Source organism: Sphaerodactylus townsendi, linkage group LG08, assembly GCF_021028975.2.
Source record: "Sphaerodactylus townsendi isolate TG3544 linkage group LG08, MPM_Stown_v2.3, whole genome shotgun sequence".
NCBI lineage: Eukaryota > Metazoa > Chordata > Lepidosauria > Squamata > Sphaerodactylidae > Sphaerodactylus > Sphaerodactylus townsendi.
Genome location: NC_059432.1, coordinates 72,278,144 through 72,296,755, shown reverse-complemented (window position 1 = coordinate 72,296,755; position 18,612 = coordinate 72,278,144). Strand labels below are relative to the sequence as shown.

The 18,612-nt window shown below is 41.1% G+C and overlaps 2 protein-coding genes across 2 annotated transcripts in view; both read left to right on the top strand.

The window, feature by feature from the left end:
- TF (transferrin) overlaps positions 1–4,356 on the top strand; it is a 34,086-nt gene extending 29,730 nt beyond the window's left edge. Inside the window, exons 15-17 of the mRNA XM_048505175.1 lie at positions 1,269–1,453; positions 1,728–1,923; positions 3,821–4,356. Coding sequence (XP_048361132.1) covers positions 1,269–1,453; positions 1,728–1,923; positions 3,821–3,897 — 458 coding nt within the window. The 3' untranslated portion in view covers positions 3,898–4,356. The remainder of the gene's footprint in view (positions 1–1,268; positions 1,454–1,727; positions 1,924–3,820) is intronic.
- Positions 4,357–6,962: 2,606 nt separating this feature from the next.
- On the top strand, positions 6,963–18,358 carry SRPRB (SRP receptor subunit beta). Its single transcript, XM_048505176.1, has 7 exons — positions 6,963–7,159; positions 8,769–8,863; positions 9,364–9,441; positions 11,469–11,551; positions 13,023–13,159; positions 14,617–14,671; positions 16,385–18,358. Exons 1-7 carry the CDS (start codon positions 7,033–7,035, stop codon positions 16,599–16,601), a joined length of 792 nt encoding a protein of 263 aa, XP_048361133.1. The 5' UTR covers positions 6,963–7,032; the 3' UTR covers positions 16,602–18,358.
- Positions 18,359–18,612: the final 254 nt, after the last annotated feature.

Sequence of the window (18,612 nt, the reverse complement as noted above, 5' to 3'; positions counted from 1 at the left end):
TGTTCAATACACCTTTTGTAGAAAGAAAGAACAGAAAACCCATCAAAGACATGGGATAACTTGGGATAACTGGAACTAAAACGGCGAATCAGGGACACAAAATGACAAGCACTAGTACAGAAAATGTTGTCATTCTGAGGTAGTGTTGTTAGGACATTTTTGTAATAATCAAACACTCCTTTTTTGAAGTTACTCAAGGTTGTTAAGATTCCATGTGTTATTTAATGTAGCACTACATTTTTATCCCAATGGCTGTACATTTATTCAAAAGCAAATCCCAGTCTGCAGAAGTTCTCCTTTTCCCTCCTATTTTCCTTTTGGGTCCTGGTTTACAGCCTAATTATTTACTTCCTGTAGTCACTGACATTCTTGAATAACAGTTAATTATCACATGTCATTCCTTAGGACAGGAAGGAGCTTAATTCTTTTAACTTCACAGTCAAGTTGATTTTGTTTTTTTTAATTTTGTAACAGTGCAATAAAAATAACAAGGAAAATGTAAAAAAAGTGCATGTGTAATTCACTAGTGATCATATACCTTGGGCATATTGCCATTTAGGCTTTGGCACCTTTTGTACCCGTGTTTAAGATCTAACGCATCAACTGACTCTAAAAGGTTACAGCCGTTTAAACATTGGTAGTGCATAGCTGGTTCAATCTCTATCATAATGCATACTGAAATGCAAGATGGAAATAAATACAGTATCAAGATAGCCCTTTCCTTACAATGTTTTCTTACAATGTTTAACATTGAGTTGGTTCTGATGATACACTAATAGCCAACTGTAAATCTACTCACCTGAATGATCTGCTTTGTAGAACAGTTCTGTATGTTAGGGTGTAAATTGCGAAATAGTTGCTCATGACCAGATGTGACCTTGAAGAATTTCAACTGCCCCCTACTGGTCTACCAAAAATGTTTTCAAGCTATACTTGCTGGAAGTTTCATATTGAAAATTACTTCTGTTTCTGAATATTGTATATAGCATCAAAACATACACATGTACACGTAATACTGTAGTCGAACCCATACTCTCCTATAACTGTAAAGCCCATTCAGCTCGATGGTGCCAACTTGATAGCAGAGGTAACATCTCCCAATTTTAGACCTTGCCCACCCAACGGAATGGCCTCTGAGTTGCCCATTTGTGCTCTAGAAAATGCATCTCATCTATACAACTCCATCAGAGGGAAACATCTGCAAGTTCTGAACACATAAGACTGAACATTTATTCTTGTCATAAGCTTCCTCTTCTTATATATGCTAGGAAACAACCAAGATGTTTGGGCAAGTAATCTGAAGAGTGAGGACTATGAGCTGCTGTGCCGCAATGGTGAACGTGCACCAATTTCTTCATATAGCACTTGCAATTTGGGTAAAGCTCCCCCTCATGGAGTAGTAACACGAGCTGACCGAGCAGATCATGTCCGCCGTGTGTTGGCTAATCAAGAGGTACGTTTGGAACTGGGGACCTGACAGTTCATTCTAAACTACAGCAAGTCAGGTAGGAGGTCCCAGAATTAACCTAAGGAAAACAAGACTTCTTTTGCATGAGTCATCCATGGGACCAAGTGAGAAGCAGTTAAATTATTTAAAGGGGGGGGGGCAATGAAAAGAGTGCTTCAATAAACGAAGGAGTTGAATGTGATTGTTCGCTGTTTACAAAGTGCAAATGTAACTTCAGTATGGAAGCTAACTGAATCCTGATTTAATTCAATTATTGTAGGCGCTCTATGGAAGCAATGGATCAGAAAAAAATATATTTCAGATGTTTGAGTCTGATGATCCCAAGAAGAAAGATATTTTGTTCAAGGAGGGGACCCGTTGCTTTGGCAAAGTCAAAAAGGGAACAACCTATGAGGAGTTTCTGAGCAATGACTACGTGGCTGCTATTAGGTCAATCAACAAGCTCTCACCTTCAGGTACCAATCTGTCATCCTTGATTGAACTGTCAGGAAGCTTCATGTGCATGAATTATACTGCAAATTGGAGTAGAGGTGCTTCTGTCTATCATAATTAGGGGGTATCAAGGAAACCATCCACTTCCTTGTTCTTTCATCTTTGTTTAAATATCTTTAAATATCTTATGTGATAGGCAGAAGATTCATATCATCAGAGACATGTAAAACGTGATTTTTTTTCGCTGCATGATGGTTGCACAACTTCCATAAATTGGTTTCTGGCACCCACTCTTTGCAAGTGTGTGCTCTGTCACATCCTAGATCACTTTTTGCAAAGCAGGATGGCGAAGGTAGTGGTGGATAAATCCTGGCCTGTTTTTTGGAGTCTTTCCATGACCCCTCATCCTACAACTCCACTGAAAAATACCTAGAGCATTAAATGTGATGCCTTTCTTATTCCACCACAATAATAGCCCTCTTTCAAACACAGGTGTGCCAAATGCCTATTTTCTCTTCCTTCAATTCCTGGGTGCCTTTTTCCGGTTCTTCAAAGAGAAAACAAACAAAATCCAACTGGAACAATGACTCCTGTTATTATAATTTGCATTACAAAACGAATTTAAACTAAACAACTCGAAGGAAATACATTGACTAATGACGATCCACAGAATGGCGATAATGATTTTTCCTGGCCCAGTATAGAGATGTGTCTCTTAAATCATTCCCACAGACCCTTGGAATACAAGTATTTAATTTCCCTTGCCCATAACTTGAAGAAGGGATAGCAAAATCCAGATGGGGGAAGGGAACTCCGCAGCAGCTGGGGATGGTGCAGCGGAGGCAGTGCCATGCCTTCTCCAAAGGGGCTTCGGGCAGTGAAATTTAAAAACTCTTCTGCCGCCCAAACAGCACCATAGTTTAAACAGGCTTATACCACACTTTTGGGTGGCGAAAGTCTATGACTGTGGAGGAGGACATTCCTGGGTTGGAAGGCCGATGGAAGCTAACTAAGTTCCGCTTCACCTCTGGGAACACCCCTGGTCTGCCGCCCCCTGCTGTGGTGTGTGCTTGGACGTCGGTGCAGCTCCTAGGCAGCAGATACTTCTGGGTGCAGCCACCACTGAGCTATGGAGCACCTGCAAGCCAGCATTTTTGCTTTCCCCACCACCGTAGGGGTTGGGCAAATGTACCAGTGCATCCCTCTGCCACTCCCACTGGCCGATTAACCCCCTCCTCATCTGGTTTGGGCCTTTAGGGATACTGTATAATGATATCATCTGGTTATGGAAGCACTGTCTCCAACACTTTTACCCCAGTATTTTGTTTAGTCAGAATCCCTTAGGGGAGGATCTGTTGTCATATCCTTTTCACACTTGGCCTCTGTGTCCTGTTGTAGGCTATTTTATTTATTTATTTATTTATTTATTTCGATTTATTATACCGCCCCATCCCCGTAGGGCTCTGGGCGGTGTACAATACAATGCACATATACAGATAAAAATGCACGTATACAAGTAAAATAACTAAAACCATTAAAAGCAGCAGTAAAATAAAAACTAGTAGAAAGATTAAAACTAACACGCAATGGCGTCCGACAGATCCATTTCCAAACCCTCTTTCAGGGGGAAGATCAGCAAACCCCAGATGGCAAAGGCACTGATGTAAAGGGTCCTCTGGTTGGCTGCATCCCGGTGTAAATGGTTCATTGGTGTAATCCAGTGTGGATGCTTTTGGGTTCCTTAACAAAATTATTCTAGATAAGATTTAAGGTGGCCACTGTATAAAAAGACTTCATGACCATGAGGCAACAATTTCTAGTGCATCCACTTCTCTTAAAGAACAAGCAAATCTTATATATGCATTTATTTCCTTTGGTCTTCTGATACTAAACTTTTTTTGTTGCTGTTCTCCATTTCAGGCCTTGTTGAAGCCTGCACCTTCCACCATCGTGGCTGCACTCCTAGCAATGAAAAAACACAACACACCGGCAACTGAGAAGCCTGGTTGCTTTGACTTTGAACTTGGGAATCTCTCCAGCTGTCTTTTTTTCCTTAACATTGCGAAAGAAAAAAAAAGTGTTCAGGCTTCTGGCTTTATAACTCCATGGTGTTGCAGTAAAAAATAAATAACATTAACTCTCACCACTCAGTCATTTCTATTTGCTATAATTAGTGATTTATTTAGTATTCTTTTCTTACGGTCACATTTTGTAGAAAATATTCACCAAGATCCGAAGGATTACTTCAGGGCTTGGGCATGTCTAGCGCAGTTTTTTACTTTTCTTTTGAACATCAGACGCTGCCATGTCACCAACTCCTTCAGAAACACTGCCTCTATTTCAAAAGATCTTTGTTGTGCACCTTGGGCTGGTAGATAGCATAATTAGAACTCTGAACCTTCCCTGGAGTTTCACATTATATGAATCCAATTCAGTGCAATAAAACCTAAACATCACTTTGTTTATTTCTGTGTTTGTTTATTTATTTCATTTATACGTCATCTTTCTCTCCATGGGGACCCAGAACAGCATCTATAATTCTCAACTCCTCCACTTTATCCTTACAACAGCCCTGTGGGGCAGGTTAGGCTGGCGCTTCAGTTGTTCATGGACTACAATTCCCATCAGCCCCTGCTGACATGGCCAATGGCTGATGGGAATTGTAGTCCATGAACAACTGAAGCGCCAGAGTTGGACACCCTATCTTAGAACCTACTCCAATGTTAACCACTATATGAAACTGGCTAGTTGGTGTTGGTACCTGGAGATTGTGGAGGGGTGGGGATTTTCTCTACTTGATCCTAGTCTGACAGTTTAGCCACTACAGCAGTTTGGCTTATTATACCCTCGCCACACATACGTTAAAACCATTAATGCACTGTAGGCACAGAGTATTAAATATGAAAGAGAGCAATCATGCCAAATATTAGAGCAATCATGTCGCCCCTTAACCTCATCTTTAGAGAGCCAGTGTGATCTAGTGGTTAAGAGCAGGTGGACTCTAATCTGGAGGACTGAGTTTGATTCCTCATTCCTCCATATGAGCAGCCGACTCTTGAGTCTCCTTACAGGAGAGAAAGGTGAAGTATAAATCCAAATTCTTCTTCTTTTCCAGATTGAACATTCCCAAGTCCCTCAGCCTTTCCTTGTAGGGCTGGCCTCCAGGCCCCAAACATCTTCATGACGCTCCTTTGTATCTGCTTTCTTCTGTTCGCATTTTTTAAAGTGAGGTTCCCAGAACTGCACACAGTACTCCAATAGAGCGTACAGCAGGACTATGACATCTTGTGATTTGGATGTTATGCCCTTGCTGATACAACCCAAAACTGCATTAGTTTTTTTGTCACAGTGACTGCTCGTATTCAGCCTACAGTCCACCTGTACTCCAAGATCTTGTTTACACACACTCGACCCAAACGTGTATCTCCCGTTGAGTATGCATGCTCCTCTGTTTTGTTACCAAGATTAGAATTCTGTGCTTATCCTTGTTTCATTGCATCTTGTTCACATCCAACCACTTTTCCGGATCTCATTGCATGCTATATCTTCTGGGATGTTTGCTACTCCTGCGTAAGAACACAAACACACAAAATTCGATACTTACTAATTTACTAAGAGAATTGGAAAGTGAAATTAAGTGCACTACTGTCTAAAACAGTGGTGGCAAACCTATGGTACAGGTGCCAGAGGTGGCACTCGGAGCCCTCTCTGTGGGCACGCGCACAGAGTTCATCATGTGGGAGTGGAAAATCACCCCCCCCCCCCGCACACACACATCTAGGCTGGCTTGGGCCACTGAGCATGACGTGTGCGCACTGTGGTGAGCAGGGAAGACTCGGCTGGTGGGCCTGGTGCCTGTGCTCTGGGTGGCTGCTGCCGGGGGGGGGGGGTGAAGAGGAGGCAGAGATGCTAGAGAGGCAAAGAGTGGTGCGTGCGGGACTTGCTGGAGGCTAGAGCAGGCTGGTCCCTGCTCGAACAGGTGGGGCAGAGGAAGAGGGAGCCAACCAGTTTTTTCTTAACTTAAACCTCAGCATTCAGGTTAAATTGCTGGGTTGGCACTTTGCAATAAATAAGTGGGGTTTGGGTTGCAATTTGGGCACTTGGTCTCAAAAAGGTTTGACATCATTGGTCTAAAACAACTACAAACATATATAAATACAAAAAGTACAACCACTAACAATATACATATACAGAAAATGCAATTAGATACATAGAAACAATAAGATCTAGGAATTCTTTGTTTTTACTGTGTAATGTAACACAGATTGAATTTAAAGATACAGTTCTTTACTGTCAGCATACATGAAGGACTTAGTGGTTACAGTAGTTTAGTCACGGGTACACCTTTAAGAGTGCAAAAATATCCAGAATAAGGCATTCTAAAATGCTATTTGCGATAAGGAAAAATGCCATTGACAACTATTCTTTGGGTACAGTTCTTCAGCCAGTTCCCTATCTACCTAACTATCCTAGAGTCCAGTCAACAGTTTACCATCAGAACGTCATGAAAACCCTGTCAAAAGCTTTACCAAAATTAATGCAAACAACATCAGTGGTGTTCCCATAATCCAGTAAAATTGTCATTTGATCAAAGAAGGAAATGAGGCTGGTCTGGTAGGACCTGTTGGGAGACAAATCCATGCTGGCTTGTCTGGCTTATCAAATTATCCTTCAGATCCTCTCAGACTAACCCTTTTAAAATGTGCTCCAGTATCTTTCCTGGGACAGGGGTTGAACTGACTGGCCAGTAGTTCCTTCTCCTTTTTTTGAAGATTGGGATTTGAAATAACATTTGCCCTCCTCCAATCTTGTGGACCATCTCCCATCCTGAAAGATGTCTTGAAGATACCTCCAACTTCCCCTTTACTTGTTTTCGTAAGATCTACCAATGAGGTTTGAAACTTTTCACGCTAACACAGTCTGCTTCCAGAAGCGACACACCCACCCACCCCGGTCGCTTTTCCACCCAGGCCACGCACCGCGTAACGACTGACAACAAGCACTACACCCCCTCCCATGAAGCACGAGTAAGAAGACTGCAAATCCCAGCAGCCACTGCGCGTGATTTCCGCGCAGACCGGAAAGGTCGATTTCCGCGAAGGCCACGTCTCCCGTGAAGCGAGAGGGTGGCGATGGAGGCCGCCGAGGTGACGCCCGCGCGAGAACCGTCGCCTCCTCCGCTGGACGCGCCGCTGCTCGCGCCGGACTTGGTGCCGCTGTCGGTGCTGGTGGCGCTGGTCGTCGTGGCCCTCAGTTTGCGTGAGTCTCGGCGCCGCCTGCATGGTTGGGCTTCCTTAGGCCGGAGAGGAGGCGCGAAGGGAGGGAGGGAGACGCCGCTGATGGGAGAAGCCTGGTCGGGCTCGGCGTGGCCTTTAACAGCGGCACGACAGGCAGGCGCCCTGCGGGTGCAGCTTCTCCCATTGCTGAGAGAAAGAATATCTGACTGTCATGCTGTGCTAGCCAAGGTGCTGAGTCGTTTCTCGCCGAAAGGCAAGGAATTACCTTCCCTTGTTTTGTACGCCCCATTCATCGTTCAAAGGGCAGAAGAGTCGCGATGGTGGATTAGGACTATGGTTCACTTGGTCCAGCATCTTCTGTCCAACAGTCCGACCACAAGTAGGGTTGGTAGATAGCAGCCGTCATCTTCCGGTAACCTCCCCGCCTCTCACAAGCACAGGCGTACCTCTCCACCCAGCCTCTTTTTTCAGCCCAGCTATCCAGCCTTTTGTGTGTGTGTGGCTCCTCCATCCCTCTGTCCGCGCCTTCTGACAGCTGTGAGGCATCTCCCCCTCCCCCATGCCTTCCTGACCCTTTCTGATCTTGTTCGCCCCTCTCTACCTTCTTCCTCTCCTCCACCTCCCACTCCCACCAGTTCTTGCCCCTGGTGTCTCCTCACACCTATTGTCAAATGCTATTTGGAGTTATAAGAATCCAAAAAATGGTGTCTTTGGTTCCCCTTTCTAAAATGCCTGTGCATGCATTTATGTTATGGTTTGTGGAAAAGTTTAACCCCGTCCACTACTTGAGAATACCTTTTTGTATTTTCTTTCAGTGCCAATAAAAGTAAAGTTGAGTTGAGTATTTTCTTACAAAGCCAAGATTTCCCAGGTTTGCAGAAATAGGTGTGTCCTCCATCCCATGTAGGCAAGTACTATAGTGCACATGGTCTGCCTCAGAAGTACATGGTGGAGACCAGTTTTGAATTAGGGACTAACTGATTTGTTTTGCACTTTCTTAGCTACTCTGCTTCACACAGGAGCAAGTATTTTCTGTCTGTCCACTTTTCATTTGGTCCAAACTAGAACGATAAAGCAGTATCAGTCTTTCACAATTTTGATACTGTCTCTTAAAAATCAGAAAACACTGAATTTGTGTGAGCTTTCTTCATAACATAACAGACATATTTTTGCAATGTATTACACAGCTCTCTAAATGAGGGGTATAGGATTTAATATAAGGAAGGGTTTAAATATGAAGGATTTAATATAAGGAAGGGTGAATTTGAAAAAAAATAAAATAGTAGCTTTTAAGAATATAAAAAGAAGGAAGCTCTACTGGATGTGTTAACAGCATTTGTGTTGATTTGTGTGTTTGTTGGTTACTGTTTATTAACTGCATATGTAAGAGGTAAGGCAAGTTATAAATAGGTTGCCTAAATAAATGTTCTGGAAAGTTAACTTTTGGGATCAAAATGTATGTACTGATGCGATGTGCCAAAAAAATTAAATGCTTTGTACAAAACTTGAAGTAGATTTAGCTGGGACCATAATTATAGATTGTGTATGTTAAACAACTTTTTTTCATGTGTGGCAAAATATGAGTGTGAGGAAAGAATAGGCTCTTAGCTTTTTAATCTCTTTCATTGTAGTGATCTTGAAATTTGTCCAGACCAGGAAGAGCAGTCGGAGGGCAGTGCTTCTAGTGGGCCTCTGTGACTCAGGCAAAACTCTTATGTTTGCTAGGGTATGTAAGTTATTTTCTTAATACTGAATCTTTTGAGCTGTTGACCTGATCAGTATTTTTTGTTTCCTTCACTTTTTGTTAATTCCATCTTGATTGTAGAGCGCTCAGAGATAAAATATGAACGTACCTTATCAACTGGCTTTGTGCTGTGTTTTAAAATATTGTTGCTGTTTATGCAAGTGAGTGTCTATATTTAAATAGAAGTTTATTATAAGAATCACTTTATTGAAAAGAATGAGCTTAAATGAATCTGTACAATGGGCACCTTAGATTAAATTTAGATATGACAGGCTTGTATTTGCAAAAATGTTCAAGAAATAAATGTTCTATCTACTTAGGCTGCTGTGACTTGTTCCTTTGTAGTTTAGTTTTTTGTTAATTGCGTACATTAAATTAAGTGGCTATTTGAAATCAAAATGGCTAATTTTTTTTCCTGAGGTTAAATTGTTGTTAATAATTCTGGAACATTTTATCTATCTGTGTTCTTTTAATTTTAACAGCTGTTAACAGCCAATTTCCAAAATACCCAGACTTCCATAACAGAAAATTCTGCCTTGTACAGAGTTAAGAATGACAAGGTAAGGAGACCTCATGTTTTGTTGTCTATACTGGTCTTTACCTCCTAGGCTGTAATGAACAATTGGCACCTGTAACCATTTATATAAGCATAAATTAGTTAATCGAAGACAAACAACCTAATCCATCTTGGCTGCCATACTGATTTCCTTGAGGTAAGGCTTCAATTGTCAAAGAAGTATATTATTCTGTAATATTAATTGCCTTTGTGTTCATATTTCTTTTAAATTATGTACAAATCTTTTTCAAAAAGAGTTATCCTGATAAGTGTTTGATCACTATGGGTTAAAATCATATCCGGCATGAATGAAAGTGACTGCACATTCTAATTTTTTAAATAAATGCATGTAAATTCATTGGGAGGCTTATATAAAGCTTGAAGTGAATGGATGACTTGTGTTTTCCCTGTAGAATTGGATTCTTGGTAGAGACCAGTAATTACATTGGTTTATACTTGTTGGTAGTCTACACATGAATTCTTCAGGAGTACACAGAGTCCTGCTGTTGAATTGGTACCTGAATTTGCGGGGTGAGGTATATGTTGCTCCTGCAATTCCCCAATTGTGGTGAGCCCTTACAGTTGTTCAGCTAGCAGTGGCAGTGTATACAACATTCATATATTTATGGAAACACCAATTCATATAAATGGCACATCTGTATGAATGGAGCTCATCAATGGTCCCATATATAATCAAAGTGCTCATTTAGAGGCCACTGATAAATGTGAACCAATTTCATACTATTGCATCTCAAGAGACTGTTTGTGATTTATACCTTTTTTGTTCCATAGTGATCAGATTAACTGTTAATATCTAGCAATTTGTATCTTTTCAAGGTTGTAACTTTTCTGTTAGATGTGCTGTGCTGATCTAAAAGCAACTGCTTTATGATTTTGATGTTTGAAATGCTGTGAAAAGCTATTACTCTGCAACTGGATGCTCATTTCTCTGTTTTGGTAGAGTTTCTGCTGTTTGCTATAAATACTGTTTCGGTATTGTCATGTTTGTTCTGAGAGATTCCTATCCTAGGATTCTGTAACATACTACAATTGCTTCTACAAGCTTGGTTACTGGTCCTTTCCTTCATATGTGTACATCTGCTGAATGAAGCAGTATAGCTGATTGGAGTGTACATTCCAGTAACTTCAAGAGTGGTTACGTTAGTCTTTTAAAAAAGTATTTATTTAAAACATTTCTATTCTGACTTTCATCCCAAATGAAAGCTTTCATCACAAAGCTTTCCCATGTGGCAAACATCCAAATAATAAAACATTTGAAACAATAAAATTGTATTTAAAATGTTTACATGATGGAAAGGGCCATAAAGAACATTGTAGTAATCTAACCTAGGTGTCATTGGGGGATGCACTACAGTGCTAAAATCTTTCTTGGCCAGGAAGGCCACAGGTGACTCACCAGAAGAAGCTGGTGGAAAACTTCCCTGGCTACAGTTATCACCTGTTTATCCAGTAGAAGGTCTTGGTCCAGACATATGCCCAAACTATGAACCTGCTCCTTTAGAATGAGGGAAACTACATCTGCAACAGGTGATAGCCTGTTTTCTAGGTCAAATCCTGTTGCCACCAGTAGTTCTTCCTTTTCGTTGGGATGAAGTTTCAGCATTCATTCATTCATTCATTCATTCATTCTAAAACTGCCTTCAGACTCCCGTTCATAGTTTCAATAGCTTCCCTGGGATCTGCTGAAAGTGTGAGATAGAGCTGAGTGTCATCTGCATATGGCAGCTCAACCCAGATCTCCAGGTAACCTTTCTTAGTTGTACTGTTCTTCCCAAAGTATCTATTTATTGGTCTTTTGAGATCTAGTACACAAAATTAAATGAGTCAGCTTATAACAGTTTATCACCTTCTCTCATCTATAATTGGAATAAACTGCAACTGAACCTTTTTGAAGGAGTTAGGATAGTTTATCATCTTAGTAAGTTACAGGCATAGAGTGAGGCCTTTAGTACAAAACAGCCGTGACTGTCTCATTAGATGTTTATCAGAATGTTACTGCTTCTTCAACAGAATTCAAGTGTGACTTTAATTGCCCTTCCAGGACACGAGAGCTTGCGGCTTCAGTTCTTGGACAGGTTCAAGGCTGCCGCTAGGTAATTATGATACTTGTGGTTGCTTTTTGGGTTTTTCCATCTTTCAGACTGTAACTGGATTGTTCTTGGATAATTAAACCAAATAGGACTGTTATAGCTAGACCATCCCATGAATATAAAACATCTTCCAGACCTTTAAACAGTTCTGTCTGGTCAGTGGGATGGGGGAAGATAGGCAACAAAATGTGCTTGAGGATTAGTAAGAGCCTTTTTGGAGAGGGTGAAGTGTGGATGGAGAAAGTCAGTGAGGGGCAGCAACCATTTTAGACACTTGACTATAAAAGACCAGGCCTGTACAGCATACAGGTACTATTGCCACCTCTTTTCTAGAAAATTCCAAATAACCACTGTTCATGTCCTCTGCCACGTTTTGTTGGGAACACTTAAGACCTTCCTGAGATCATTAGAAGTGGGGATTGGAATGGGAGAATACCTGTATGGCTACGTCGGTGCCCTCTCCCCCTGTGGTCCAGAGGTACATGTGGAATTGGCATCAGTTTTTCCAGCTTGTGTGGCTCAGCCACACCACACAGCTCACCTCAGATGGCTTAAGTTGAATCAGCTGCTTGGAAAATGAAAGTGTTTGCTGCTGAACTCAATATGTAGATGAAAAAATAAACTGGTTCATGGAGTAGAAATGGGTAAAAAGAGGGGCTAATATTAGGAAGAAGGAGCAACTGAGAAGGAGGTGCAGAGAGGCCTGTGATGGTGTAGAGAGAGGAGAATGAAATGAATGCAGAAAAGGTGTCTAAGAAATGGGTCTGCTGTGCCTGAGAAAGAGGAGACTGTGCCTGAAAAGGGGAAACAATGAGGTAACTTAAAAATGGTAGAGAAAGAAGGAGGTCTATATGGTATTGAAGGAGACCTGTGGTTATGCAAAGAGTTGACATTTCATAGAGAGGGGTATTAAGTCAACAAAATGTTTTAAAAGGAATACATTGAATCCAAACTTTATCAATGTTTTTAGCTGATAATATAGCAATATGGCTCTCTTAACTTAGTGAAAATGTAAAAGTGGTCATTGAAGAGATTTGAGTTGTACACACTGTTCTTCGTAAGGTTGTATATGCCATGAAATTATGGTCACTGGGGCTGTACTCCATTGATCATCTGCTGCTTCAGTCAAGGCCCTTTTAGAACTGAGGGCTGTGAAACTGTTGGTTTGGTGCCATTTTTGCTGGCTCCATAGACCTTCGGTACAAATAGCGTAATTGCAAAATACAACAGTAGTGAAATGATCCACTTAAATGTGGAAGCAGAATCCTCATTTGGAGCAGCATTAAAACTCTTAACATAACATGAACTCAGCAGTGAGCTAATGATAAGAATTTTCTGATTCACAATGCAACTCTGCTGGACTACTATGATAAACACTTTTCATACAAAGTCGGTTATTCACTGGGCTCTGAGACTGCCTGCTAGTAGACTGTACTATTTACCGTATAATACTTTGCTATTTTGTCATTTGCAGGGCGATTGTGTTTATTGTGGATAGTGTAGCATTCCAGCGGGAGATGAAGGATGTGGCAGAGTTCCTGTACCAGATCCTGACTGACAGTGTGGTGCTCAAAAATGCTCCTCCACTTCTAATAGCCTGCAACAAGCAAGGTACCTGATAGAGTAAAATTTTACCATTTGCATCTCTGCATCCCAGTACTCTCAGATTTTGCCTTTTGTGGTGATCCCAGTAATGGATTACTGCAAACAGAGAGAGTCTGCCTCTGTCAGGTGGAAACAAAATGATGGTCATTTGCAGGATGGGGATAGGTTCTCAGAGTGTACTATGTTACTTTAAACTCTCTTACTTGGAGACTCCATATCCATCCCATCCAAACTGACCTATAATTTCCAATGAAGCAGGAGATGGCAGAAAATCATAGCAAGGACAGTCTGGCTACACAATATGTAAAACGTGCCTTCTTTAGCATCTAATAGCCTGATTTCTTAGATTCATCTGTTCTACATTTGAGGAACAGGGTACAGCTCACATGCTGAAAGAAATGTTGGTGCACATTTTTGTAGTTTGTGCAGTGAATGTGGACTTATATAAACCTACAAGATTCTTTGCAAGCAGGAATAAGGAGACTCTCTTCCAAATTCCAGAGCCGGTCCTTGTGCATTACTTCTGTGATATAGAAGTAATCACTATCAGGACAATTTTCATGGAAGCTGCTTATTTGGGTTGGATTGAAGTGCTTGCCTGTTTTTATTGATCCTTAAGCTAGGCAGCCCAGTCCAGATGTGGGGGCAGCCAAACACTCATAGGGAGTAGTGAAGGACTGTGTCGATGTATTTGCTCCCTCCACTGGTGCAAAGGGCACCCCCTTTGGTGACTGGCCACCACTCAGCACTGTGGCTGTGATACCTGCAAGTCCGTGCAGCAACACCAGCATCTGCTCAGATGCTCGCGAGGGGGGTTGGTGGCTAGGGTGCTCCTGATGGTTGAGCTGATGTTAATTAGCTTCCACTAGTGTTCTAGCCCAAGAACATTCAGCTTAAGTCATTGGCGGCAATGGGGTGATTCGGGCAGTTGGAAGGATTTTGAGTTTCCCTCCCTTCTGCGCTACCCGAAGTCCCTTTGAAGTCGGTGCAGTGCTGCCTTGGCTCCAGCTGCTACAGCATTCCCCTGCCCAAACTGGATCGTGATGCAAGTTTGTGTGCCTCAAAAATGGAGCTCTAAAATGTGGAACTAGACTGTAAAATAATTAATGTGACCTGTGATTTCTGTTTAGCCTGGGAAAAGGAATGTAGTCAGAGAATTATGTGGCAGTTATGTTATTCATTCTGTTGCCTGGCCCTTTGACCATATTTACAAGGGTAAAAAGTAGTTTTAACTTCTTCCTTGGAGCTTCACTAGTTTCTCTACCAGTTTCCCTTTGTAAAGATGCCCAACATGTCTTTGAACAAACTAGTGTAGGTCAGAGGAGCCTTCAGCGGAAAAATACAAGAAATTGTAGTTTCCTTGTCTTCGAAAATTTCATTACCAAAATAAACCACAGATGTTGCATTCTCTTTGTTTAACATACTACACAGTTAATAGTAAAATATTTTCATTTCTTCCTTAGATGTCACAATGGCAAAATCCTCCAAACTAATACAGCAGCAGTTGGAAAAAGAACTGTAAGTTGAAGCAATTGGTTTACCATTCTTTATCAATGCCATATAGAGTTGGAAGAGGCCTTATAGGCATGTGGACCAGACCCCTGGTTAACCAGGAGGTCTGGTGCTCAAACAAATGCCTGAATAACTTTTGATCAAAGGTCTCCAGTGAGGGAGAGCAACCATATCCCTATCATGGACTTCTGTTGTCATTAAGGTGTTTCTCCCCAGGTTCAACTACACAATAAGCTTTAGTCCACACCTGCTGTCTCTGCCCTGTTATTGTTATACTTCCCTGTTTATTGGAATTGGTCAGTAAAAAGGGAAGAAACAGTGAGTTAGAAGGCGGGGGGAGGGTTGCCATGAGAAATACTGCAGGCAATGAAGTGGCAATTTCCTGGCCTGTTGCATGTAGTGGTGAAAATAATTATATGAATGTCATCACAGAAATAAGTTTAATAGAATTAGTCTATGTTTTCAAACTTTGAAAATATTACAGTGGTTAAGCTTAAACTTGCTTAATGTTAGGCCAAGAATACAATTTCAGGTACATTTTGTTAATGATTTTTCATTGCGGTAAAAGTCATTGCTTCTGATTTCCTTACTGTCCGGCAGGTGGCAGTAATGTAACTGGTATTTAGCATGCAGAAATCTGCAGCAGGCCAACTACTGAATCTCTCAGACTAGCTGATACAGATCTAGTAATTTTCATATCATGTTCTTATAATAATGTTTTGACTGTCAGAAGAATAGACATTGAGTGCTGATGGGTGAAAGCACAAATTTAAATAGATGCACCCCCTATCACCCCAACCTTGATGTATCCTCCCTCCTTGTCAAACCTCCAATTGTCCTGCAGATACCAAATTTTATAAGCCACTGTAAGTTACTACAGTTATTTATTTGCTGCATTTATAACCAACATTTCTTCCATTATGAAACTCAAGGGAGCTTATGTAAAATTCTGCAGAAGTCTCCCATTTAGGTAGTAAAAAATATAGGCAAGCTGAGTTCAGCAAGGTTGCTGAATCATGTGCTTCAAAATACCTGCACCTTACTTTTAATAGCATAACATCATGCAAATTTACTACTTCATGAGTACAATTTTTTTTAATTATAGATCTTTAGTTTATTTACACATATTAAGAATTGGCATTGGTACTGAAGCTAAGAAAAACAGCAGGGGGTGCTGCAGTATTTTCTCAAAAGGGAACAGCTTTAAAAATTGGCTTGTATGACATTCAGAAAATGCTTCCTTTTCTTCGCTGGGATTACACATTTTTAATTACACTGGCAGAGGAAAAAGCTGCTACTTTTGGAGAACTAATGCGTGTTATTATTATAATACTACATTAATTACTTGAACTGCCAATATAGTATAATGTGAAGCTGGTGAAAAGCATCTGTTTTCCATCCTATTTCGTATCCTCCCCCCACCCCACCCCCGCTGCTAGTTGCACTGTCAAACAATGACTATCTGAAGCTAAGAAGATTATGACGCTACATTGCCAAGATTGGCCATTTATGGCTGGTTCTGAATTGACTACTTTTTGATCACTAATCTGTGTAAGTTTTGGCCCTGTCTCCTTGAGCTAGAATGGCAACTCTTCTCAGGAACTGTATGATCAGTTTGGCCTGGGCCTCTCTAAAAGTGATATGGATTTTTATGTTGACGGGCTAAAAGTGCAAGCCTCAAACAAATGTGCATGTAATGTATTCCATCTTTCCCAACAGCAATACTTTACGGGTGACCCGCTCAGCTGCTCCCAGCACATTGGATAGTGCAAATTCTGGATCCGCGTCTCAGCTTGGGAAGAAGGGCAAGGAATTTGACTTCTCGCAGTTACCCATGAAAGTGGACTTTATAGAATGCAGTGCCCGAGGAAGCAAGGGAGAGGAGGGCAGTGCTGACATTGAGAGCTTAGAAAAATGGATAGCCAAAATTGCTTGAGCACAGGGAAACATCAGTCAGCCACTAAAACACGTGTGAATTTGAATAGTATATAAAATCTAAAGCAAGAAGGGTGGGTCCTGGCAACAGCTTAAGCGAGGTGGTGGGAGTCCCTGGAAGTACAATAATGGAAAGGTCATTCTATGTTCTGCTGTACTCTGGAATGCTTTAATGCTTATTGGTGTTCTGGCTTCATTATACTGAAGAGTCTCCCCAAATATACACCACAGGGTTCAGTCCCTTTTCTCCTTCCCTTTCTGTCGTCATTTTGTTTTGTACTGTGTCTTATCTAGCTAGGCTTTACGTGAGGATTCTATATTGGATGAAAGTTATTTGAGAGTTGTCGAAGGCTTTCATGGCCAGAGTGTTGTGGGTTTTCACTGCAGTGTGGCCATGGTCTGGTAGTTTTTCCTCCTAATGTTTCACCCGCATCTGTGGCTGCCATCAAAGATGCCAGACAGATGTGGGCAAAATGTTAGGAGACCATGACTACATAGCTCAGAAAACCCGCAGTGGGCAGTTATATGAGAGTTATTTGTAAGCATTATTTCAGAATTGGAATTTCTTCCTCCTTGCTTGCTTCCAAATGGTAGCTTCATCAGAGATGCTCCTGGCAAATACCTTCTTGTTCATGAGCAACCGTGAAAGCCATAGGCATATGGCTATACAGATATTTCAGTAGAGGTTGACATGCCTAGCATTCATTTTTCCTTTGCTACATTTCTGGTCTGCTACTTCTGCGAGCTGCTTTTGAATAATTGCTCTGGAGAGCTAGGAAATCCAAGTTGTTGGCCATGTTTTGGGTTTTGTTTCCAAGCCTTTTTCCCAGTCAAAGGATGAAAAGTGGTATATTATGTATTGCTGAGTTCATGTTACAGTATTTGAAATATGCTTATAGCAAACGTCCATATTAATTGACTGATATGTCCTTGGTTGGGGGGATCTTGCTCAGTTTTGGTATGAACTAGTGTACGATGTGTACGTTTGGTATGAACCAAACGATGATAATGTTATGTGACTGTTCTTCATTCTGTCTCTTTCACTTCTTTATGGATGTTGTCTTAATTTTCTGAGGAGAGAATTGTCTGTTCCTAGGCTTGTACTTTTGGAAAATAATTTGTGATGTACTTTAGCGTCTCCTGCTTGGCCACCAAGTCAGAGTGTGCTTCTTTATATGACTTTCATATATTTTGCCACAAATTCCTTATCAACAAGATGATGTTGCTTGCAATGACAGTAATATGTCACAAGAATTACTTGGGCCTACTTCATATAATATGAAAGATATGTTTGCTGCATGTCCCAGCAGTGAACAGTTAATATTTGGGAGCTGAGCAAATTCAAACATTTGGTAAGCAGGTGCCTGTAAGCCTCACCCAGCTGTTGTTCCTGGATGTGTGTTTCTCTGTCTATTCCATACCTGCACCTTTTTCATATTGTGTGAAACATACCCAAAGCTTTATCTGCACTCAGTATATGTTACAGTTAGTAGCATGGCCTGGTCCCAATTATGGATTGGTTGAAAATTGATCTTGTATCTTTAAGCAGCACCTGCTTTGGATTGCAGATTACTTCATTAGCTTCCACACCATGTTAGCAAGACATGACGGCTCAGTGCAAGAAGAATGTGCATCTCATGATGCCCATGACCCAAGATACAGTAAGCTTTGTATGTACTGCGTTTTCAGACTCACAAATGTAAACATCTAAATTATTCTTGGAAAATATCTGTGAATAAAATCATTTGGTTAACTGGTTATTTGGCTTTTCTCTGATGCTCCTCTGATATCCCTTGTCACTATTAATATTTGCTTTGAATCAAGATGAGGTAGTGTTGTGTTATACAGTCATGTGTCACTGAAGTGAGTATCCTTTTTTATGTGCAAGAGGGAGAATCTTACGATTAGTGCTCCATGATATTTGTATGGCTGAAATATACTTGGAACTTTGAATAGCATACTTGTGGTCTGGTTTTAAAGTCATTAGAAAGTCCCACTGATGTGTAACAGAA

Excerpts from the sequence above, each read along its gene's own strand:
- SRPRB (XM_048505176.1), top strand. The coding sequence starts at position 7,033 with ATGGAGGCCGCCGAGGTGACGCCCGCGCGAGAACCGTCGCCTCCTCCG. Across the intron at positions 11,552-13,022 it reads AGGTTCAAGGCTGCCGCTAG|GGCGATTGTGTTTATTGTGG; the intron begins GTAATTATGATA and ends TGTCATTTGCAG. Across the intron at positions 13,160-14,616 it reads AATAGCCTGCAACAAGCAAG|ATGTCACAATGGCAAAATCC; the intron begins GTACCTGATAGA and ends TTTCTTCCTTAG.